Here is a 26,931-nt window from a genome sequence, read left to right as displayed (position 1 = left end):
AACAGTGATGGTTAGCAGAGAAAAGTCATAGATTTTAAATATCGCTAGAATTTGTACATATCGTTAAAGTGATACAATATTTTATTAATAGTATAATTTTCAACCCATTTATTCATTTATGTGCGCAGACGGATAAAATGAGGTTGTCTGGCGACATCCACGTGCTATGTTGCCTTGCTTGCTGGCGACACCTATGCACGAAAATATCAACTTGGAGGATTAAAGCGTCAGTCAACATGTGTGTGTGTTTGGTGTTGCTAACGTATTGAACGTAGGAAAACATATTTTAAGAGCAATGTCTGTAAGTTTTAATGATAATTGTAAGTGTTTTCGGATGGAAACTGAGTAGATTGAAATATTATGCTATTACCGTGTCTTGTTCGAAAGAAAACTATGAAACAATGTGTGAAGGTGCGAGCCATTTAATACTGTGTTGAGTAAGCTGGAGTGTGTTGGCAAGGACTTTTTGTTGTTGTATGGCTATGCCTTTAATAACTAAGAATTTGAACACTAGTTATCAAAGAATTAGGGGTTGACGGACTGATTTATTCTTAGTTCCTGCATGACTTGTAGGATTTACTATTGATGCTTCGTCAGCGTGTTTTGGTTGTATTGCCATGCTTATGCCGTAAAGGACGGATAACATATTGCTCGTGTTTGTTATGATTCTTAGTTGGTTTGTCACTCTGTATTATTGTTGTGAGTTACGAACTGATATTGCTTAAGAGCATTATTTTAAGTTTTAATCCTGTTGGGACGTTTGATGTATCATCCTGTAAAATTAATCCGCGTATCACCTCGTGGTGAAACTGCGCCTGGCTACGAATAAATAAGATGGCGACGCAAGTAGCTTCGCAGTCGAGCGATGGCAGTCAAAGTAGAGAGACAGCCGGTGCGTCATATGCAAATGCGGTGCTTAACTTCAAAACTATTGAGAACAATAAAGAAAATATAAATGCCATGCCACACCAAGCTCCTAAGGAACATGCTACTAAAGAAGTGGCTCCGCGAAGTAAATTACATTCGCAAAAATCGGTAAAGCAACCAAATAACCACTCTGCTGGCAACAGTTCAAATGTCAGTGAAGAATTCCCCCAAATTCATCCCCCCAGTAGGAATGTTAGGAGAGTAGCCGAAAAGACGGATTCAAATCAAACTAAACCTCACCCGAGTGGGCCTGTAAATGGTGCGTGTGTTGACAATAGACAAATTTCTGATGATAAATGTTCAAATGAGGACGACGAAAGTACGGAAGAAGTTGACAAAGTTCCTGAAAAAATAAAATATGTGGAAGCTCCTTTACCAAAGATAAACCCGTGGACAGTGAACAAGAATGCAGCATTAGTTATAACTGGAAAAGTACCGGAGACTAAACCACAAATGGTACTTGCTGCTGCAGCACCTTTACATACAGCAGAGAAGAGGGTTTTACAGCCCCAACAGCAGGGCAGAGTGGGTGAGTGTTCTGAATTTGGCTACAGGTACTAGGCTACCTTGTTAGTACTTATTAAAATACCAACATTTCTGGTAGTAAACTTTGGTGAAATGGTAATAATGTAAAGCTCATGTTTTGGAGTAATCTAATATGCCAACAGTATGGCAGGCTTTTGGTGTTGGGAACTGTTGTGTGGGAGAGTAACATTATTTTCTCTCTTCATTGTAGTACAGTTTTTTAATTTCATTAGGCCTAGCTTGATATCAAGTGTGTACAATTTTTATTCTATCCAAAGGAACATAAACAAATTTAGGCCTATATTTTGTAATGGTAGAGTTGGATTTGGTAAAAAAAACTCGGATGCTGGGTGCCAGCTCGAAGTGCTATTCGATGGCTATTATGCTCCACGTAGGGTAGGTAAGTATTGTCATTAAGTGTTTACTGATTATGTACTGCACATGTACTTTTTGTGCTGTTTTGGTGAGAGATTTTGGAGTTATGATTTTTATGCTTTGACTGATGTGGGTAGTTAATGGACCTGATTAAAATAATAATTAATAACGTTATTGGATTTACATCCCACTAACTATGTAATAGACAAGAAAAATGTTCCACCGATCAATACATTTATTGTGAATGAATTATTGCACTAGTACCGGTTTTGGCCTATCTTGGCCATCATCAGCTAGCACACAAATTTACAGTCATTAGACAAAATTACAAAGATGTTACGTTAGAGCATCCGGATATCTAATGAAAATGGAAGTAAAAGATATTGTAGTATGTTGCGTTAAAATATCTCTGATTAAAAGTAGTGATGGTGTTAAACTAAAACCTATTGAATTTTTTTTTTTTTCCTATTTGCTTTACGTTGCATCGACACAGATAGGTCTTATGGCGACGATGGGATAGGAAAGGCCGAGGAATGGGAAGGAAGCGGCCGTGGACTTAAGGTACAGCCCCAGCATTTGCCTGGTGTGAAAATGGGAAACCACGGAAAACCATCTTCAGGGCTGCCGACAGTGGGGCTCGAACCCACGATCTCCCGATTACTGGATACTGGCCGAACTTAAGCGACTACAGCTATCAAGCTCGGTAACCTATTGATTGAGCATGGACATGAGTACATAAACACATTAAAATATATATGCCACATCATAAGACACTAAAAAATATAGTACATTAAATACATTAAAACATGGTATATTTTTAAAACGTCTATTAAAATTTGAGTTCATGTTGCGTTGCATTCGTTCTTCAATCCTCTTGTAGTTCTTGTGTTGATTAAGTTGTATTAGGTGAATATCGAGAATGTTCTATGGCTGATATACTTTGTATTGGTATGTTATAAGAACTCTTGTCATTTGTCATTAAACATACCAATAACCAAGAACTCTTGTCATTAAACATAGGCCTACCAGTACAACATGCCTCTGTGGATCAGTGGTAGAGTGTCGGCCTCCGGATCCCAAGATAGCGGGTTCAAACCTGGCAGAGGTAGTCGGATTTTTGAAGGGTGGAAAAAAAGTCCATTCGACACTCCATGTCGTACGATGTCGGCATGTAAAAGATCTCTGGTGACACATTTGGTGTTTACCCGACAAAATTCATTAAATCTCAGCCATAGATGCCCAAGAGAGTTTCGGTTTACTTGGTCTGCCATCTAGTGGGGGCCTAGAGTAAAACGGAACGTCGAAATTGACGCGCAGACAGCCAGATGGCGTCAGATTGAAATGTCTGCACACGGTAGCTGAGGCCATACGATTATTATTATTTTTTATTACTACTTTTAATCAGAGATATTTTAACGCAACATACTACAATATCTTTTACTTCCATTTTCAATAGACATCCGGATGCTCTAACGTAACATCTTTGTAATTTTGTCTAATGACTGTAAATTTGTGTGCTAGCTGCTGATGGCCAAGATAGGCCGAAACTGGTACTAGTGCAATAATTCATTCACAATAAATGTATTGATCGGTGGAACATTTTTCTTGTCTATTACATTGAATCCAATCAATACGGAATATGAAACTTATAAATAATAATCCCACTAACTACGTTACGGTTTTTGGAGAAGTCGAGGTGCCGGAATTTTGTCCCACAGAATTTCTTTTTCATGCCAGTAAATCTACCAACACGAGGCTAACGTATTTGAGCACCTTCAGATACCACCGGACTGGACCAGGATTGAACCTGCCAAGTTGGGGTCAGAAGGCCAGCACCTTAACCACCTGAGCCACTCAGCCCTGCCAGCTGATTAAAACTCTGGTGGTGAATCCATATGGAATATCTGATTATTGGTATGGTTCAGTCGTGAGGCATAAGAGGAACTTACCTTAGGCGTGTGTATTACTCTCACACCTTTTAGTGATAGATGGACACCCTAATGCTGAATCGGTTGACCTCGGCAATCTTTAAGAGTCATATTGGCAACCTTTGAAACACAAACTATGAATTGCTTATGCATCGATGTGTGACATCTGGTGTACACTTTACGTACTGGTCCTGTTGTTGTTTACTCAGCAAAGCCGAACTATAGAATTCGTGGTCGGAGCAAGACTCTCATCGAGAAATGTTATATAATTTTAGGCCTATATAATGTGTGTGTGACACAGTTCTTGGCTTAAGATAATAAAGGTTTAGAAAATTCATATTATCGATTAAATTCAGATTTCATTTCCATTCAGTTGGCAATGTTACTGGAACCGGGAGAGCTCCCTCCTAACTCAACCCCATACACAAATCTATCACTAAAAAGTGTGCGAGTAATATGTGTGTGTTGCTGTTAACCTTTATATAGCTTTTGTGTCAAGGAGAGTAATGTTTATTGTAGGACAACAGGAAGCACTTGACCAAACAGAGCATGTTGCTTAGCCACTGCCAAGAGGGGTGGTAGAATGCTGTAATACAGTTGGGGTTGGAAACGAACAAGATTTGGCCAGGGGAGGTCGGATAGGACAGATGAAAGTGAGGAGCCTGGCTCAAGTAAGTGGAAGCAATGCCAGGACTCGGCTAAGGGGCTTATGGTCGCCATCCCACGCTCCCAAATTAAGAGCCTCTGGGCCCCTTCTAGTCGTCTTTTATGACAGGCAGGCGCTACCGTGGGTGTATTCTATTGCCCCTGCCCATGGGGTGTGTGTGTTTAAGGGGCCAAACAGTTGCATATGTTTAGCCTACAAGAACTATTTTTCACAGGCCCCTCCCTGTGACAGTGGAGTTATGCCTCTTCTCCACATTACCCTTTGTGTGTTTGGGTCATGTGTCTCCTGCTGATTTATAATGTATTGCCGTTGGTCTTTTATGGTTAGGTTCTTGTGAGTGCTAAATTAGTAGTTTGCTGGCCGTATATTCTCACTTGTTCGCATTATAAGAAATTAGATTTCATTCTGATGTGAATGGGTATTTTATTTCATTATTGGCGAGAGGTACAGATGTGCACATTAATGGTGTCCCGACATAAACAATCAACACTGCCCCACTCCAGTACTGAAAAGAAGGGGAGAGAGTGAAGGGGTAGTGTTGAAGGCCAGTCCAGTACAAAACATAGGGGAAGGGAGTGAAGGGGTAGTGTCGAAGGCACAATGACTCACCTTCTCGCTTAATGCATTGCTGCATGGACTGCATGCAGACAGCCCGCTACAAGACTTCGTTGTGATTGAAATGGGTACAGTGGTGGATGTATTGAAGTACAGCATTAAGTTACCTACTCGTCCGGCCCCATGGTGTACGGGGCAACGCGGCCGGCAGCCCCGGGTTTGATTCCCGGCCAGGTCAGACGGTTTTAATTGTAAATGATTATACCCCTGGCCTGGGGACTGTGTGTTTGTGTCGTCCTTAACGCTTTTCACACTCAACACTTCTGCAATTCCAATTACATGCAGATTCATATATTGTGCAAGTAGGGGCAAAAGAACTCTATAGGTCGACGCCCCGAACAAATAGCATTTTAACATAAAAAATTAAAAAGTAACCAACTCTGATAATTACAGTATTAAGAGGTAAAGGAGGTTTTTAACCGAAAAGTATTTTATACTAGTTAGGAATATTTTGTAGCCGCCTTATATTGGGTCTATCAATCCTTCTTCACCTCGTTCTTGCCATATTTCTATCCATCTCCAAACTGTCTTAAGACTGCATGGTATTGCTTGTGCTATTGCTTGGGGGACCATGTGAGCCTCCCACATGCCAACAATACGTCCTCGATTCACCTGTGATAGGATAGGAGCCGCCTTATCACAATGTTACAGTATAACGCCGGAATACACACACTGAGTATTCAGCACTACCTGTTCACTCCTTTCCCCACCTTTACAGTACTGGAGTGGCCTTCAACACTACCTCTTTACTCTCTCCCCTCCTTTTCAGTACTGGAGTGGGGCAGTGTTGATTGTTTATGTCGGGACACCATTGATGTGCGTGCGTGTACATACAACTTTTTTGTCTTAATGTCGCTATTATGGGATATAAACTTCATGTTGATTGGTCCGTATTGAACTGTGATTACCCTACATAGATAATTAAAAGAGTTTAACAGTTCCACCTTTTCAATACAAAATTTTGCAATGTGGCTTACATTCATTACACGTAGGAACTTTTAATTGGTACTAGTTTCGACCTAAGGTCAAGGTCATCATCAGCCAATAACACAAATTACACAACATATCAAATGGTCCATAAACAATATACATATGCCATAAACATTAATAAGAAATATGCAAGAGTTAAAATTAGAAAAACCAGGTGAGCTGGCTGTGTGGTTAGGAGCGCGCAGCTGTGAGCTTGCATCCGGGAGATAGTGGGTTCGAACCCCACTGTCGGCAGCCCTGAAGATGGTTTTCCGTGGTTTCCAATTTTCACACCAGGCAAATGCTGGGGCTGTACCTTAATTAAGGCTACGGCCGCTTCCTTCCCATTCCTAGGTCTTTCCTGTCCCATTGTCGCCATGACCTATCTGTCGGTGCGATGTAAAGCAACCAGAAAAAAAAAAGGACATTTGAATATTGTGGTTTGATGCTATAAAGTTAAAAGTTGAAGAATAGTTACAAAGGTGATAAAAGTTTTAAATTGTGCAAAAATTGCATTAAAATAAGCCACTTGACTGCTGTTAAAGAATTATTAGAGTTGATTAATCTAGATGCTGAAGATTCTTAAAACTTTCGTTACAAAGTTCTGATAGCTATACGTCATTATGTGGTAACAGTGACATTTAGAAAATAAGTTATGTAACATGCTGTGAATAATGTAGAAACATGGTACATTGATGCCGATAAAAGACCTAGTTTGATGTCCTTAAAACTGAGAGCGAATGTTGCGCGTGAAGGTCAAATTATTTCTACAAAGTAAGTGGTGAAGATTTGCAGTTCAATGAGGATCTTGTGCTGCAGTGTGTGGGACGTAGCTATTAGTGCATATGCACTTCGTAGAAATACGTAGAAATAATTTGACCTTCGTGCACAACATTCGCCCTCAGCTTTAAGTATATCAAACTAGAAGCTCCTTTATCGGCATCAATGTACCGTGTTTCTACATTATTCACACCATGTGCATAACTTATTTTCTAAGTGCCACTGCTACCACATAATGACGTATAGCTATCAGAACTTTGTAACAAAAGATACGCAAGTTTTAAGAATCTTCAGCATCGAGATTAACTTGAATCATTCTTTAACGGCAGTCAAGTGCCTTGTTTTAATGCAATTTATGCAAAATTTAAAACTTTTATCACCTTTGTGACTATTCTTCAACTTTTAACTTTATAGCGTCAAACCACAATATTAAAATCTGTCCAATTTTTACTCTTACATGTTTCTTATTAATGTTTACGGCATATGTTCATTGTTTATGGACCATTTGATATGGTGTGTAATGTGTGTTATTGGCTGATGATGACCTTGACCTTAGGTCAAAACTAGTACCAAGTAAAAGTTTTACGTGTAATGTAAACCACATTGCAAAAATTTTGTATTGAAAAGGTGGAACTGTTAAATTCTTTTAATTATCTAGTTAATGTCACTAGCCAATTTCCAAAAACTTCACTGGTCATCAGTAGCGTAGCCACGTTTGGCTTATGGGTGGGGGTGTAGTTACAAAATGATGGAATCCAATGAAGTTGCATCAGTGACTTATCATTATAAAGACTCTGATACAAGTAAATTACAGACCTGTTGGTTATATAGTTATGTCTCTGAATGTTTATTGTCAGTTTGTTTATTTTCTTTTTGTAAAATTTCACAAATTTAAAACACCTTCATTTTGCTGATTCGCCCCCTCTGCCTTCGTAATATACAGGCTGTACTGTTGAAACTGCGCCAAGCCCATCAGCTGATCGAGTCGAGCTAAGCGAATGTTACAAATTGTACTTGTGAATGTAATTCGTATGTATTGGGGGCATTCTTTGAATAATTGTGACTGGAGGAGGACAGAAATTTATACTTAAGTATATTGCATGTTTGTTCTTTAAATTTATCGTATCAGGATTTATGTAAACAGCTGTTATTAAGATAATGAGACCTCATAGGTTAGGTATGGTATCTTCACGTTATGAGTAATGTAAATTCAAGGGATGTCCTACTTCTCGTGGAATTTATTAATTTAATTGTTATCGTATAACATGTTTTTGTGGAAATATGTGTTGCAAATTTAAATACAATGTGTGAAAGTTCGCAGTTGCCACAATGCTAAGAACTTGTTCGTACCATGGTGAAAATACAACTATACAAGTAAATATACATTAGTACTTTCCTTTTCTTTGTATGAGGGCAGGTTACCTTTATGAAAAACTAAAATTCCAACCGAAAAAATACCTGTTACCAGTCTGCAGAATAAAGGAGTTTGTTTCACTCATTTTCCATAGCTGATGATGAGTTCTGCTTTTGACTTTCTTGTTACACAGATTTACAGCAGGGCATTTTATTGTCGATACAGAACAAGCATAAAAGTGGACAGTAACCAATTAAACCTACATATGGTTATTTTGTGGGTTAGTAATGTTGAGTACGCGCTTCCTTTTCTCCCCAAAATTAGTGCGAATAAAAACAATTACTCAGCAATTTCCGTGAATGTGGGAAGTAAAACAGATCTTGCTGGTCAGTGCATTGATATTTGGGAAAAAATGGGCTGTTCCTAAACAAAACATTATACGAATGTTTGTGTGGAAGAAAGGATCTCAAGAAAATCTTCGAAGGACAGTGCCAGAGATGTCAAGAAGAAAAAATGGGGAAGTTACTGTATTTATGGCCATCTAGAGGTATGGAGATAAAGTCTGTTGTTGTTGTTGTTGTTGTTATTATTATTATTATTATTATTATTATTATTATTATTACGTTTGTTGTCTCTATATTTGTATTAATGCGTAATAATTATTTGTTGGGTACATTGATGAGTAAAACACTCGAGCTTTGACCGCGTAGATCGCACATCAAGTCTACTTCTCCTAAAATTACAGACCTGACTTATGAATTACGATGCGATTACAGGTCTTATTGATCTCACGTGTAATATTAATACATTTGTGAATATTTCATAATTACAAGGTACAGACGTATCCTGTCTTTGCATTGCATGGGTTGGACAGAGGAAACAGTTTGCCTCTTTGCGTGACGTCATCGGAGCTACAGTACGGCCTGTACATCACGAAGGCAGTGGTTTGCCTATCAGTAATTGTGGTAACTTTTCAGGGCTACCCATCTTAGCACGAACTAAAATAGTACCTCTCTCCTTGCTTTTTTTTTTTTTTTTTTATCACTGCATGTTCCCCCTTTAAATGTTGCTTTATTTGTCATGCATTTAAAACTTTCTTCTGCTGATTCTTCTTCTCCTCCCTAGCTCTTATAATATGTAATTGCAGGGTCCTCTTCAACCAAATCCTGTTTCATAAATGTTAAATACTTTAAATACTACTATTGGCTCATAATCCTCAATGAGTTCACACATAAACTTTGGTTGGCTTTTTCTACATCAACTGAAGCACTTTGACCTCATATCGATGGTGTACAGACCATCTGGCGTAGGCCACGAAAAGCACATTTTTCAGCTGAGACAAAAAACAGTTTGCACCTCAGTGCAGGCATTGATCTGTCTTATTGTTGTTTATTTGAATTTAATGTATCTAAGATTGTAGTCTATTGTAATATATGGTGTGGAATCATACAGTTTCTTGAAGTTAATTCTTTAACGTGAAATTTGAGGGTTTCACCATTTGAATGGGAGTGATACAATTTTAGTGTTGGCTACCACAATGTATATCGTCGCTGCCGGGACAAAACCTCCTATATGAAATATTTTAGCTTAGAACTTTGGAAGTAAGGTTCTGTCATCTAAAGTGCAATATTGTGTGAATATTCTCAAGGTATTCTCGCTCTTCATAATGTATGTGCTGCGGGTCAGTATATCTTCAAAAATATTATCACTAGGGGGTGGATTTCTATGACCTAAAAATGTATGAAATATGTATGCATTTATGACCTATAAAATTCAAAATATGACTTAATGAATGGCATATATGTTACATAGAAACACTGTTATTAAGATTGCTACAGGCTGCAATTAATTTAGAGTTTAAAAAGTTTTAATTCTTCGAAATCTTTAACCCCAAATCAACTAAAATGATGAATATTTCATGAAATCATTAAGGTTACACTGCATACTCCTAGGCAAGGATGGACTCTGTGGAAGACATAAACACTATAGTTACTTTCACTGTTTAGTATTCAATCAGTTTTAATTTATACACAAAACATATGTTATTTGAATGAAACTTTCATACCTGATCTAGTCTCCATTATCAGAATTGTTGCAATTTATGACCACGTGCATCTTAAGATTGTTGAATGAGAATGCCCTCCTGTTGTTGCTGAATATCGTCTTGTAGCGAGAAAATGATGTAATAGGAGCATACTTGAATAGAGTTAAATCACTTGGAGAAAATTCCTGGAAATCTGCAGATGAAGGGTTTCCATAAAGAATGTCACTTATTCCACGCAGGTACACAAGTCCGCTATATTTTTCCAGTACATTTTCTAATTTTCTGCACACCCTAGATGCTATTGTTCCTTTCGCATGCGTTAATTCCTGTTCAATGCACTTTACAACATCCAGTGCATCGCTTAGTTCTGCACCTGAATCTTCCAGTTGCGTGATTGCTCCAGATAAAGAATTAAAATTGGACTTTATGTAAGCCAGGTCCGCTTTTAATGTAGTGCTTGAAAATAAATCTTGAGTGGTTTTTATGGAGGACGATCCTGCAGGATCAAAAGACTTTACTATCTTCTCCACGACATCGAAGTTGTTGCAAATGCGTACACTGCGGCATCAAGCCAAGTCCCCCATCGCGTTATAACTGGCTGGGGAGGTAGGGGTAGTGAAGGTGCTTCTCCTTTCAATTTCTGAACGCAAAGTGGAGCTTTGACAAACACTTTTTTACGTTCGATATTAATTTATCAACCTCAGGGTAGCTACTTCTAACTTCTTCAGCTGCCCTCTGCAAGGCATGTGCAAGACATGTCACATGTATCATTTTCGGGTGTAGCATTTTAAGTCCCTTGGCTGCCTTCACTATATACGGAGCAGCATCAGTTACAAATAGAAAAATGTGCTCTCTCTTTGCCCCGTTCGGCCACAACAGATTCATTGAATTGTCGAAGAGAACTGCAATGGTGGAATGGTTTGCATTCTCTAGGACGTGTCAGGAGGAACGTATCTCCAGGCCGGTCTTCCTTCAGCGTGCCAACGATCACATTTGCTACATATCTTCCATCCACATCTGTGGTCTCGTCTATTGAAACCCATATCTTACTGTCTCCCACGCCACGCCTTATTATATCCAACATCTCTTCATAACAAGGGGTCAGATAGTCCTTCCTGAGAGTAGATTCGTTGGGAACAAGATGCTTTGTATATTTTTCAAGAAACTGTCTGAAGCTTCGGCTGTTAAGTTTCTTTAAAGGAATATTAGACGAAAGCATCATCTTGCAGAGATCCTGTGAACACTGTGAACTTCATGTCAGGGTTTCGAATAGCAGACGTTGCCTATTTTCAAGTGCAGAATATCTAGTTACATAATTCTTGTGTTTTACAGTATTACAGTGTTGTTGCACAGAGAAGCGTTTGTCGGCAGTAATTTTTACCTGACACAATTTACAGAATAATATCACTCCATCCGTACTGAATATGTTTTCACTGAACTTGCCAACAAAACTTCGCAGCTTCCCATAAATTGAGACTTTCGTTTTAGGCATATTGAAAGGAACTGAATGACTGAAGCTCCCTAATGACCAAGGTCATTCAGTGTGTTGAAGGTGGAAGAGGGAAGGGCGAAGGAGAGAGATAAAAACAATGACAGATAACTGCAGAATTACCTCTGCTTCCGCGTAATCAATAACCCGGTTTCCAGGAATTGACCCAGCTAGCAAACAATAGTTCCTACCTGTTAGAAACATTCCATACACTATTTTAGTATAGTTCTTCATTAGTATATTCCAGTCTATCCTGAAAAATAACTTCTAGAGCTTATTCTGATTTTTATAAAACGAAATTCAAATGAAAATTACCAAAATATGCCGTTATAATGATATTTTGTTCAAAATATGCCATAAAACTTAAGAAAGCCTAAATATGCATTTATATGCCCAATAAAACCTGTTCAATTTTGATTATCATGCTTGGAATCGTGTTGAAAATACAAGATTATAAGATATAATGTTAAGGGAATAAATATAACCTGTCATAGAAATCTGCCCCCTAATTATCACATAGGAAATTTTGTCCTGGCAACAATAATATTTTGGGTTACACTAATTGGAATAAATAATAATAATAACAACAACGGTAAGTTGTTTATTATGTGAAAGAATGATCATTAATAGTAAGAAAACTATTACAGAACACAAATTTTCTATCCTGATTTACTTAAATAAGTTTCTCTCACAGAGTAACTTTCAAATTCACAATGAAACTGAATTAGCATTATATACTAATAAGTATTTGTGTACTGTACAGCAAAAATACTATTACTGCATTATGTGGTTAATTTTAGTGACACCTAAACCTAAATCAGACATCATCTACACAAAGACAAACACTGTGTTACGCCAGCTGGCTTGCAGGAGCTTGTGAGATCGAGATACTTAGCTGTTGCAAGTATAGTGGCTTACTGTTAACTGTGGGTTACGCCAAGTGACTTCCTTGACTTTGCCATATGTGAGGTTATGCCATCAACTTTCTTTTTTGCATTGAAGGAAGGTGTTGGTTACGCCAATTTACTAGTATGTGCGTTACAGTATTAACTACTTGATTCACACACAACCTCGATTTGGAAATTCAGGAGAGTTGCACCAGTTGGCCTGTACACTGTCGATATGTTTTTGAAACAAATGTCATATTCCCCTTTAAACCTGGTAAACCAGTGTGAACTTGCTTTAAAGTTTTGAATGTTTATTCTGCCATCAAAATACTCAGCTTTGGCGCAGACCAGTGGTCAATTTAATGATATGTTTACACGTATGTGGTTGGTTCAACCATGTATACACACATTCAGCATCACCATCATTTCCCATTGTCCAGCTGTAGCCGGGTAGGGGCAAATATGGTTCCTCTCCACTTTCTTTGGTCTTTCCACCACTCCTCCAACACTGTCCCAGTTCAGGTTTCTTTCTCTAACACTGCGTTGGATTGTGTCCTTCCATCTCAGTCTTGGTTGTCCGCGGCCTCTCCTTCCTTGCATTTGCATTTCCATCACTTTTTTTTGGCATTTTTTATCACTCATTCGCTTTATGTGCCCAAACCATCTTAATGGGCTCTTCTCTATTCTATCGTTCATTTTTTCCACTGCAATTTCTTCATGGATTTTCTCATTCTTTCTACTCTTCTGTATCATACTACTGAAAGTAACTTGGGAAGGCACTGAATTGGAGCACTGTTTTACACCCAAATACCTTGGAATTACCTTAGACAGGTCACTCACTTACCGACGGCATTGCCTATACACAAATATAAGGTGTCAGCCCGCGTAACATCATCATTCGGAAACTTGTTGGTAGTAATTGGGGTGCTGAACCTCAGGTGGTCCATGCTTCTGCCATGGCAGTTTGCTTCTCCGCCAGTGAATATGCTTGCCCAGCGTGGTATAAATCCGCCCATGCAAAGCAAGTAGATGTGGCCCTTAATGAAACTGCGAGACTAATTGCTGGATGTTTGAAGTCGACTCCAGTTAACAAACTGTATTGTATGGCAGGAATTGCTGCTCCTGATATACGCTGGGAAGTAGGCGCAAATGCCGAAAGGAAAAAAAAGTTGAAGAAAATGAGCTACATCCACTACACACACACACACTCTACCAAAGCCTAGATTGAAATCTAGGAGGAGCTTCCTACAGTCAACATCTCCACTAAATACATCTCCAAAGAATGCCAGTGAAAAATTTTGGGCAGTCAAGTCATCTTCAGACACGGACAAAGCCAGCTGAATGCTTACCAACTGGACACAACTTGGACTGGATCACATGGAGATCACTGAACAGGTTAAGAACAGGTGTTGGAAAGTCTAAGGACAACCTAGTGAAATAGGGATATTTGGATGTATCACCACTATGTGAATGTGGGATATTTGGATGTACTGCCACTATGTATATAAATTCCTTCTGCTTCATTGTTCCTAAATTGTAATGTAAAAACCAAAACAAAAACAATTCTATTATATGCTTCTGACTCTAGTAAGTAAATAAATAAATAAATAAATAAATGCATCATACTTCTCAAGAACTTCATTTCGACTGTCTGTATTCGACTTTCATCCTTTTTTGTCATTGTCAAAGTTTCTGCTCCGTAAGTTGTTACGGGTACATAATACATCTTGTACATAGTTTCCTTTGCTTCTATTGGCACATTTTTGTCCCATAACATGTTTCTTACACTATGATAGAAACAGCTTCCAGCTTGAATCATCATCATTTCCCATTGTCCAGCTGTAGCTTGAATCCTCTTACTAATTTCAGCATCCAGTCTAGCATTCTCCATTAATTCACTCCCCAGGTATTTGAACATCTCCACTACTTCCAGGGGCTTGTCTGCAAGTCTAATCTGACCTTTCCCTTCTTTCTCCCCTCTAGTCATAACAAGAGTTTTACTCTTTTCTGCACTTATTTTCAATCAACATTCTTTGATCTTCCCATTCACTACATCCAACTGTTCTTGAACATTCGTGTTCTCTTCTCCCCAAATCACAATATCATCTGAATGAGCTCTCCATTTCGGTTGTTTCTCCATAGTAGTTAGCAATACCGTTTTTCTTTCTAACACCTCTTTCCACTTCTTTTAGAACTTCTATATCTTTTCTCTAATGTTAAGCTAACATACACATCATGCTTTGACATTGCTAACGATATGCACTGAAAAATTACACCTTGTAGTAACAACAGCCATTAACTTCGTCAGTATAGTTATGAAGTGTGCGTACATCCAGTGATAAAAAAGGGAGAGGGTCAATGGACGTATTGTACCTACACACGATAGACGTGGATAATTCCACAATAATTAGGAGAGGGTGAAGGCTGCATAAGAGCAAACAAAAGCTTTCTTTTCCATACAGCTGTCTCTGAATAACTGTAAAACCATAGAAAATACATTATTCTGTTTGCTATTGGTCTAGAAATTCTTAGAATTTTGAATTTCCTAAATTTTGCTGACATTGGGATCTAAGAAAAGTTACTATGTTATTGAAATCCTGCCTTCAAATTATCCACTACTCAAATCGAAAATTCAAATTACATGCAAATTTTTAACATGATGTTACGTATGAATTTCAAGAGGTATACACTTCTGTTAGAATTACCCAATAATTCAAATCCATATTCTGATTTCAAAGAGCTGACTATATTACAAAATGCATCACCATCATACATCATGACATATTATTAACAAATAGATGACTGTAACTCAATATCTTGCCATTGCTGTGCAGGTAGCTAAGCTACATTTCGTGTGTCAAATATGATGACTACTCAGGATTTTGTTGTTTTAAAAATTACCATTTGGTTGGCATCCCTTTGTGAATGAGTTGAACCCTATAATTCTCTAACCACAGCCAGAATTCATTGGCTTGTTGATGGATTCTACCCACTCTGAATTTCAATCCAAAGTCATGTGACATGATAGTGCAGCCACCATTATGTGCTGAAAAGCTTCTGTTACTGTAGCTTAATAGCATTGCTGTCTGTACTGTTATCTTCAGTTCTGAAAGTGGATCATTCATGTATCAATGATGCAATTGAAGGTGGATGCAGTCTTGTTTTTAATAATATTATTTTAGCATTGTTCAAGTGCTTCTTGGAGGTACACAGGAAGGGTACCTGTGTCTATAAACTAGTAATAAAACTGTCTGGCTCCTTGGCTGAATGGTCAGCGTAATTGCTTTCGGTTCAGAGGGCCCTGGGTTCGATTCCTGGCCGGGTCAGAGATTTAAGACTTAATGGTTATTTCCCCCTGCTCAGGGCCTGGGTATTTGTACTGTTGCCAGTATTCCTGCACCTCACATACCACACACAGTACTATCCTCCACTACAAAACTGCGCTGTTCCCATGCACGGAAGATGCTGCTCACCCTTGTTGGGGGGGGGTCTGTCTTACAGGGGTTGCACGGGGCGAGCCAAATGCTCTCATACTTTCTTGGCACTAACAGGCATATGATAAATTAAAAATTAAAAGTAATAAAACCTATTTGTATATATGTAATACTAATTACTACAGTAGTAGGCCTAGTGCATTATCAGTGTTCTCCCCTGAAATTTTCGTCAGCCGGGTGGCAGGAATGAGTAGCTGGACAGGGAGTAAGTTACTACGTAAAAAATGAATATGAAAATATTTCAATTTAGTCCCTTCAGGACAGTAATAGTAATATCAGACAGGTAAACTTTAACTGAAAAATTGAACTATTTTAGTGTTATTACAAACAAGAGAGCCTCCGTGGCTCAGGTGGCACCATGCCGGCCTCTCATCGCTGGGTTCCGTGGTTCAAATCCCGGTCACTCCATGTTAGATTTGTGCTGGACAAAGTGGAGGCGGGACAGGTTTTTCTCCTGGTAGTCTGGTTTTCCCTGTCATCTTTGATTCCAGCAACACTCTTCAATATAATTTCATTAATCATTCATTATTCATTTCCCCAGAGGAGTGAGATAGGCTCTGGCAACCGGCACAATTCTCATCCTCACCGCTAGAATGGGGCTTAATTCATTACATTCCTGACCCGGTCAAATGACTGGAAAACAGGCTGTGGACTTTTTCAAGTTTTTTTTTTTTTTTTTCTTCAAACAAGACATGACAGGGTATTTTGAACTTCTATTGTTCTGCTTGTTCATAATCGTGTAACACTGGGCTTGCCACCGTGTTGCCGTGGAGTGCCATGCAGGTTTGCGATGTCGTGTGAAATAGTGTTCACGTGCGATTCTGTGCTAATCCAGGCACCGCTTGCGCACGTTACGTTATAGTCTAGCTAATCATTAAAATTCTGATGTAATTCATGCAATTACAGTCAAGTCGTCTGCTGTCTGGCCCTGATGTTTCTCCGATAGTGTTGCCGATTTTGAATCATACAATATATTCTGTAATATCTGAAGCCATCTCTTTTCTTTTTTGAGTCGACTAATTTTTAACTGTTAGGTTCTTCAGGCTGCCAAAATTAAAAGAATTTATAAACTACCTCTGAAAAGAAAACATACAGTAACAGTACAGTATTATACTTGAAAAAAAAAATTAATTAATCGCATCATTATGAACTTACCATGAAATGGCGTATGGCTTTTAGTGCCGGGAGTGTCCAAGGACATGTTCAGCTCGCCAGGTGCAGGTCTTTTGATTTGACTCCCGTAGGCGACCTGTGCGTCGTGATGAGAATGGAATGATGATGAAGACGACACTTACACCCAACCCGCGTGCCAGCGAAATTAACCAATGATGGTTAAAATTCCCGAACCAACCGGGAATCGAACCTGGAACTCCTGTGACCAAAGGCCAGCATGCTAACCATTTAGCCATGGAGAAGATGTATTAAGATCCACTGGACACTTTTCACAGTCGTCTTGCCTAGTTTTAAAGCTCTCAAACTCGATCTACCACTTTTGTAACAGGAAGAATTTGCCCATCGTTATAACACACTTTCTCAAAATATTCATGTATCTAGTATATAAATTCACGGCTTTGGCTATTATAGCAACTGATTTTTTTTCTGTAATTGGGAACATGCATCATTTCCAAAAATATTTTTTTTGAAAAGTACACCAATGAAATAGTACGTAAACGTATTACATTGTCGTATGTTGCCTTGTTTTCTACCATTAAAAAAATATTTAATAGTGCCTTTCCGCAAGGCGAGTGAAACGGCCTCTGACGTAAGCGGCGCGCTGTGACGTCACGATCCAGTACCGCATGGAGCTCTACCAGCCGTTGTGCATCAGCCGTTGCTAAAAGCCGATTGTTTATTATTGATGATCGCGAATAACTTAGAAATGACGGAAGAAAGGTTCAAAACAGCACAGTCAGACAATCTGTCATGTGTAAATGTCATCATTCTTGAAAAATAGTGACTTTTGTGGCCGCAGAAATTCGCGGATAACAAGCAAGTTTGTAAGTGGTGTCTTTTATATACGTGCAATGTACTGTAACCCATAGTATTAGGATAACAACGAACCTGGTTAGATATCACATCACTTTCAACATTTCCTTCTAGACTGACTCCCCTATTAAAGAATAACATTACATTTTCGGGCTTTCAGCATTAGTAAAGTAAGAAATCGGATTTCAGCACTAACATAAACATATAGGTAGCATTATAGTACTAGTCCGCTTCTGTGGTGTAGTGGTTAATGTGTGCCACTCCCGGAGGCCCGGTTTCGATTCCCGGTTCTGCCATGAAAGTTGAAAACAAATAGTACGAGGGCTGGAACGGGGTCTACTCAGCCTCGGGAGGTCAACTGAGTAGAAGGGTTTCGAATCCCACCTCAGCCATCCTCGAAGTGGTTTTTCGTACACTGACTGACAGAGCAAATGCAACACCATGAAGGAGTGGTTCGAAAGTTGGGGAAAAAACAGAGACGGCACGGACGAATAATTGATGTTTATTTCAAACCGATATGCAGGTTACGCAATGCGCACGGCATCGACTCAGTAGGATGTAGGACCACCGCGAGCGGCGATGCACGCAGAAACACGTCGAGGTACAGAGTCAATAAGAGTGCGGATGGTGTCCTGAGGGATGGTTCTCCATTCTCTGTCAACCATTTGCCACAGTTGGTCGTCCGTACGAGGCTGGGGATGAGTTTGCAAACGGCGTCCAATGAGATCACACACGTGTTCGATTGGTGAGAGATCCGGAGAGTACGCTGGCCACGGAAGCATCTGTACACCTCGTAGAGCCTGTTGGGAGATGCGAGCAGTGTGTGGGCGGGCATTAGCCTGCTGAAACAGAGCATTGGGCAGCCCCTGAAGGTACGGGAGTGCCACCGGCCGCAGCACATGCTGCACATAGCGGTGGGCATTTAACGTGCCTTGAATACGCACTAGAGGTGACGTGGAATCATACGCAATAGCGCCCCAAACCATGATGCCGCGTTGTCTAGCGGTAGGGCGCTCCACAGTTACTGCCGGATTTGACCTTTCTCCACGCCGACGCCACACTCGTCTGCGGTGACTATCACTGACAGAACAGAAGCGTGACTCATCGGAGAACACGACGTTCCGCCATTCCCTCATCCAAGTCGCTCTAGCCCGGCACCATGCCAGGCGTGCACGTCTATGCTGTGGAGTCAATGGTAGTCTTTTGAGCGGACGCCGGGAGTGGAGGCTTCCTTCAACCAATCGACGGGAAATTGTTCTGGTCGATATTGGAACAGCCAGGGTGTCTTGCACATGCTGAAGAATGGCGGTTGACGTGGCGTGCGGGGCTGCCACCGCTTGGCGGCGGATGCGCCGATCCTCGCGTGCTGACGTCACTCGGGCTGCGCCTGGACCCCTCGCACGTGCCACATGTCCCTGCGCCAACTATCTTCGCCACAGGCGCTGCACCGTGGACACATCCCTATGGGTATCGGCTGCGATTTGACGAAGCGACCAACCTGCCCTTCTTAACCCTGATCACCATACCCCTCGTAAAGTCGTCTGTCTGCTGGAAATGCCTCCGTTGACGGTGGTCTGGCATTCTTAGCTATACACGTGTCCTGTGGCACACGACAACACGTTCTACAATGACTGTCGGCTGAGAAATCACGGTACGAAGTGGGCCATTCGCCAACGCTGTGTCCCATTTATCGTTCGCTACATGCGCAGCACAACGGCGCATTTCACATCATGAGCATACCTCAGTGACGTCAGTCTACCCTGCAATTGGCATAAAGTTCTGACCACTCCTTCTTGGTGTTGCATTTGCTCTGTCAGTCAGTGTATTTTCCTACTTCTCCTCCAGGCACCTAAGGCCACGGCCGTTTCCTTCCTTCTTCCTTGTCTATCCCTTCCGATCCTCCCATCCTCCAACAAGGCCCCTGTTGAGCATAACAGGTGAGGCCGCCTGGGCGAGGTAATGGCCCTCCTCACCAGTTTCATCACCATACTCAAAGTCTCACGTTCCAGGACACTGCCCTTGAAGTGGTAGAGGTGAAATCCCTCACTGAGTCCGAGAGAAAACCAACCCTGAAGGATAAACTGATTAAGAAAGAAAGAAAGAAGGAAAGAAAGAAAGATCATAGTACTATAGGGCTATAATCTATTATTCCCCAAAAAAATATATATTTATGGTTGGGACAACTGGCCTACCCACTTCCGGGGCCCATGAAAGAGAATTAAATATCTTTGTGGAGGGAAAAAGTTAAACATGATAAAGATAAATATGACTTCATCTAGTTTTCACAAGTCGGGCTGAGTGGTTCAGACTGTTGAGGTGCTGGCCTTCTGACCCCAACTTGGCAGGTTCGATCCTGGTTCAGTCCGGTGGTAGTTGAAGGTGCTCAAATACGTCAGCCTCGTGTCGGTAGATTTACTGGCACGTAAAATAACTCCTGCAGGACTAAATTACTGCACATCGGCGTCTCCGAAAATCGTAGAAGTAGTTAGCGGGGCGTGAAGCCAATAACATTAATTACATTTGGCTTTTAACAAGCTGAGCATATCAGGAAAGAAAAGTGTCCTGGTGACATTTTAGTCGCTCAATACAGGAATGTCTTTGGGTGCTATGACTTTTATTTTTTTGCTTTACGTCACACCGTCACACATAGGTCTTATGGCGACGATGGGACAGGAAAGGCCTAGGAATGGGAACAAAGCGGCCGTGGCCTTAGGTACAGCCTCAGCATCGAGCTCACAGCTGCGCGCTCCTAACCGCACGGGCAACTCGCGCGGTATTTTTACCCTTCGGTTTATTGACTTGGCTTGTATAACCTAAAACTTAGGCTAAGTTGGATAATATTTTAAACACCTACATCAACAGACAAGCATTGGTTTTGTGTAGAGTTATACATTTGTTAAATTCACGTTGTTTCCTTTCATGATGTACACGCTATTCTTTGTTACATTATAGAGTATTTAGATATAGCCTAAATTTCTTTACCAATTAAGCTCTTCAATAAAGACATACATAACTGTCCCATGCCAAGATATATTGGTAGAATTAGAGCTGTCAAAATGGTTCATAACCCCTTTGATTTATTATCTTGACATGGATCACCCAAAACATAGGATAGGTTTGGAGAATACTTTAATAATCAGCATTATTTAATGCACTGTTTATTACTTTCATATTCCAAGAGGTAATTGAAGCATTTAAATAAAGCATCATACATACAAATGTAAAGTATTACCACTAGAACAGCTGACATGGAAAAGTGATTTGAAAATTCAAACAAATTCATCTTACGTTAAAATCTTCAAAAAAATAAACTGTAGACTTTTCCGATATATCACCAGCATTTCTCCAGCTCGCCAAAATTCATTTCTCCCTAGTTTTAGCGTCTTTGGAACGTTTATAAACAATTTGTTTGGTATGCTATTGCACATCGGAACTCTACACCATTTATAAGTTTTCTGCCTCACTGTCTGCGCAGGATTCATTTTAAGTCTAAAATATACCACTCAGATTATTATCCAATGTATAGACCTCGAATTTAACCATACTAGACACTAACGTAAAGTAGAAATACGCGAAGTGTATCCTACTTCTCACAGCACACTGTGTGTTATTTCGTCTGCTAATTCAGTCAACCTGTACGATGACGTCAGGCCAATGAGATCGCGTACTTGCGTGACGTGACATTTTCGTAGATTTTTATCATGTTTCGAGTTATTATTTGTACATTCTGATCACATTTTTGAATTCTGCATGCAATTTTGAATCAGATTAGCATATTTTTAATTAAAACCCCGGATCATGCATGTTCCCTATTGTTTATGATGACCCACTGGCCATGTCACAATTTAAAAAAAAAGGGCTTACACTTACCATGAACACATGCACTAATAATAGTAATGATCGTATGGCCTCAGCTACCGTGTGCAGACATTTCAATTTGATGCCATCTGGCTGTCTGCTCGTCAATTTTGACGTTCTGTTTTACTCTAGGTCCACTAGATGGCAGACAGAGTAAACCGGATCTCTCTTGGGCGTCTGTGGCTGAGATTTTAATTAATTTTGTCGGGTAAACACCAAATGTGTCACCTGAGATCTTTTACATGCCGACATCGTACGACATGGAGTGTCGAATGGACTTTTTTGCGCCCTTCAAAAATCCGACTACCTCTGCCGGGTTTGAACCCGCTATCTTGGGATCCGGAGGCCAACTCTCTACCACTGATCCACAGAGGCAGCTTAACACATGCACTTCATGCAGGCTAGAGAGCAACTGAGGCCACGTGTTTCTCTTGGAACAAGTGGCATCACCATATCAGCAATAGACTGGACCTATGGTGACATGAATGGTGATTGGGGCTTGCTGTTAAATCTTAAATCTCATGCGTTAGTGATGCCAGGCATTGCTAACTGTGACAATTATTCTTTCACTAGCAGAACTCTTAGTCTTTTTTGCAGTAAAATAACGGAATTAAAACAAAAGCATCAAATCGACGAAGGGTGTTGGTTTCAGTGATACAAAATTACATGGCATAATGTGTTTCATAATAGTTTTCAAGGTTATATCTACAGTTTCAAATCACCACAGGTTGGAAGTACTGTTCCCTCCTCTCTCTTCATCCCAATCTGTTGGGGCTGAACAGCGGGTGGCTTGACTGTATGTTGACAATAATGAAGATTTATCATTTAAATTAACAGTTTTACAGTATTCAGATTTAAATTCGGAACACCCAGTGATTCAAATATGTATGAATATTACATAACTAGCACACATAGGTTATGTTAACTGGGTGTTCTTACAATCGTCAGGGCAGTGCACCTATTAAAAAGATCCTAGGGAGAACACTGCCTCCTATACAATTGGCGATTGGCCGAGTTAGTAAGTGCTCATCTCCTGAGCTGTCAGGATTGATGTTAAAGAGCATTCAAATCCCGGGGACCTGTGTGAGTATATTTACAAGCCTGTTAAGGATCCTCGTTATGGAGCAAAATCCAGCCTCTGGCATCTTCAAAGACTTGTAGACATTTAAGACAGCATTATTGAGTGCTCAGTCACAAGCAGCATGTCGCTTAACATGAACAAGTAGATTTTGTTAATGTTTTCAAGATAAATCCCAGTCTAAGATAGCCAAGAATAATGGCCGAGAGGATTTGTCATGCTGACCACGTGTTACATTGTAATCCGTAGGCCCTTGGGCTGTGTAGGCCAAGGTCCCTTCAGGGCTGTAGCACCGTAGGTTTTTTTTTTTTAAAGATAAATGGATTTTTTTTTCTGTTTTGATGTCATTTCTTTGCAGATATTATTTTTGAGACTTTGTTGTGTAATTTTATCAAGGTTTTATATTTATTTAATTTTTCTATATAATATAGTTTAAGAATATTGTATATAGCCTATACGCTAGTATTTGTATAGGGGAAAAAGAACTGGAACTTCTTGTAACATAACATTCAGTAGGCTGCATAGTTCGAGGTTAGTGGTTCACTGAGTACCTGCTGACTTTGATTTGCCTAGCATGATTCTCACTCCTGAAATGTATTATTAAATCGCAGCTTCATGCAGTGTGTTCACTCATGACTTAACCTTTCCTTTTTTCATTCTGTTTTGCTAATATCCTCAGCTGCTCATAGTAGCAGTATATTTTTTAAAAGGTATTTTTCTTTTAGATCATGAATAAAACGTTAGTAGCGCGCGCCTATATGCTTTTCCAACCAGTCATCATTATACACTAATCTGCTTATAAGATTTTAATCCAGCCTTTTGGTAAATGACTCATGTGATCTATGCACTATATAAAGAAAAGCATACAGCTTTATCCAACCTGTACTACTATGAACCAGCAATTGTTCTGCTATCTTCTTTCTCTGTTCTTTCATTGTCAGTGACAGTACTTTCTATTTTGCCTGTAATAACATTCATTCCTCTTTAAAATTATATGTATAAATAAAGATCAAGGATATTCTCATAGATATATTTATTTTAACAATGTTATATATAGCATAACAAAGATATAATGATGTTCTTGCGTTTCACTATATGTTCAAATAAATTCTATGGAACTCTGGTCAAACTAAGTGTAGAATAATGTGTAACTGACCATTTCTCACATCAACATAATAATGCTGCTAATATTCCTTTTCTTTCTTTCTTTTTCTTTCTTTCTACAGCTAATTTCAAATGGAAGTTGGAACTATATTAAATATACTAGGTGTAGGCTACAGAATTCTACATTGTATACAGAATTCTTGGTTAGGTAGTGTATACGTTGTATGATGATATTAAATTCAGTAGCTCTTAACGTTACCCCAGGAACGCAACGGGCAAGTCACTATTCGTCTTTTCTGACGTGAAGACTGGGTTAGGGAATTTTCATTGTATTGGCAGGCCCTCTTACCTACTATCAGTCACAATCAATTTGGGGAGTTTTCATGATAATGGGAGGCACTCATTGTCCCTCTGCCTTTTTACATCTTCGGAAAGACTGTCTTAGTGGTTTTCCCAACTGAAATCAACATAGGTCATTACAATGACATCAGTAAGAATGTCACAATTGAGAGCAATGCTATTATGTGAAATAATCAAATGAAAAACCGCACATTTTCTTAGTTTTAACGAACAGTACTACACTGCGGATCTAACAGTCCAACGTTCCAGAGCCGCAGACAGCCGTGAATACTCCTCTGCCAGTATTTTGGTGTACACCCTGCTCATTCCAATCAGCGTCTTAGAGTAGGGATCGAATTGCAGGAATACTGTGATGAACCAGTGTGTTACGTATCAGTAGTATCAGAAAATTTATGAACCAGAGGAATGGCATGCAAAAAAGAATGTTGTCTAACTCCCCAGCTACTTCCTGTCATTATTCAGGCAGGCGGTTATACTCGTTATGCAGTAGTAATTCCATCTATCGGAGATGAACAGTAGCAGAAGAGACAAAGAACATCACAACAAATAATGGTCAATGTAATGTTATTGACTTATTGTAGATCAATTTTATGAGCTTTCAATATTGTAGGCCTTCACATTTAGTTTTCTTCCGACTCTGTGATACCACTCTTATCATAGTCGGTACGGTAAGACTGAATAAGACAAAAGATCGGAAACTGTATTCTCTGTAACTTTTGTTATATAGCTGGTACTTTTCCATAGAACCAATATCATAAGTATTTAAAATTTTAGGAACCTTCCCCTAAACTACCATTATCTAGGGTGAATAAGAAGTATTTATGGCATAGACTGTAGTTCCTCGCTCCTCAACTCTACATGCTGATTTTAATTAAATTCTGGATTTCTTGTGGTTCAGCATTGATTAATATCTCTGTTATCATAGCCGGTACAGTAAACATGTATAAGACATAAATGATCGGAAGTTTAATTCTATATAACTTTATTTATGTAGCATTTGTTGGTAGGACCACTAATAACATAAAAAATAGAGAATTCAATTTTAGGCCTTCCCCTAAACTACTATTTCACTCAGTGGGAATAAAATTATTTATAGCCTAGATTGTAGTGAATCATTCCTCGACTTTACATACCAATTTTCATCAAATTCTCTTCAGTCATTTTCTCGTGATGCGCGTACATACAGACAGAGATGACGGAAAATAAAAAAATGCATTTCCTTGTTACTCTGGACAAGTCTGTTGCAGAAATACCATTCTTTTTGAATTCTGATCCATGTACAGACAACTCTTCATGAAATAGTCCCAACTTGCATTTCAAATACAATTTGCGACTATTTATATTTAGTGCAATACATCCAGAGCTGACCATAATTTTAACAGGTTTTGATTTATGAAAATTAAATATTTGCACATTTAGGCCTATTTTCCTTTTATAATTTTAGTTATAGTTTTGCTTGATTCTTATATTAATATTCAGGCATACACTGCTTTGTCATGGAATGTTCCCTACTGCAGCTTGATTATATTATCTTCTTCTTTCGTTGCACCCTTCGTAGGACCCAGGGTAGCATTGTCATGGTTTAGGTTTTCTTGTTTTCGTACCAGAACCTCATCTCTCCCGTTCTTCAGCTGATTTCAGTCTCCTCTTTTCTTTTCAACCCTATTGGTGCTTCTCTATCCTGTACCATTCTGTCACTGAGCTCTGGCATATTGGTTGGTGTAGATTTATTTCTCCAGTTCTCTGTTTCTTCCACCTTGATCCGCATTTCAGTCCAGTCTTTTGGAAGTTCAACATCCCACTTGGCTCCAGTTTTTCCTCTCACCCTACCAGTTGCCTCCCATACTCTTCTATTCATTATTTCCGTGTCCGTCCTGATCGCATGTCCAGCAAATCTTGCTATTTTGACTTATTTTTCAATACAGTTTGTCCCTTGATCTTCTTTCAACTCCTCTTTTTGATCCCAGTATCTTCCCCAGGATTTCTCTCTCTCTCTCTTCTTTCTCCCGTTGTTCTGCCCTGTGCGTTCTTAGTGTCATCATCTCGGCCATGTACAGTACAGTGTTCCTCACTGTTTGCCTTGTAGTGCCTGATCTTGGCATCGGTTATGTGAACGAATCGTATCCATGAAATTTCAGTGTAATTCTTGTGCCAGACGGAAGATAATAATTGCTTTTACTCATATAAAGTGTAAAATCTGCAGTAAATTAAGAAATACCGTTGTTACTAGAGAAACATCTATGCGTATTCCCATGGGCTTCAGACAGGACTCCCTTTGCATTCCGCTGCTCGTGCCGTCTTTTGTTTATTTCTTGAGGTCCAAGACTAGCGCCGACGAATGATAGTTCTGTGTCTGAATTTTCATTATCTTTGTCTATGACTAGTGTGGGCAGTTCAAACAGCAAAATAGCATGATCCCTCGACCAATAAATATATTACTTTTTTGTTGAAAATAGCATGATTCCTGGACCAATAAATATATCACTTAATG

At 39.5% G+C, this 26,931-nt stretch overlaps 1 protein-coding gene across 2 annotated transcripts in view; it reads left to right on the top strand.

Annotated features, from left to right (window-relative positions):
* Positions 1–226: 226 nt before the first annotated feature.
* The window catches only part of larp (La related protein), a 414,361-nt gene continuing 387,656 nt past the window's right edge, over positions 227–26,931 (top strand). Inside the window, exon 1 of one of the 2 annotated variants that reach the window (XM_067143616.2) lies at positions 227–1,456. In XM_067143616.2, the coding sequence (XP_066999717.2) occupies positions 835–1,456 (622 nt within the window). In that variant the 5' untranslated portion in view covers positions 227–834. The remainder of the gene's footprint in view (positions 1,457–26,931) is intronic. The other variant, XM_067143618.2, reaches the window with a different exon arrangement.

The sequence above is a fragment of the Anabrus simplex genome, chromosome 3, assembly GCF_040414725.1.
Source record: "Anabrus simplex isolate iqAnaSimp1 chromosome 3, ASM4041472v1, whole genome shotgun sequence".
NCBI classification, from domain to species: Eukaryota; Metazoa; Arthropoda; class Insecta; order Orthoptera; family Tettigoniidae; genus Anabrus; species Anabrus simplex.
Note: the sequence above shows the minus strand (reverse complement) of the source record. Positions and strands in the feature narration are given on the sequence as shown.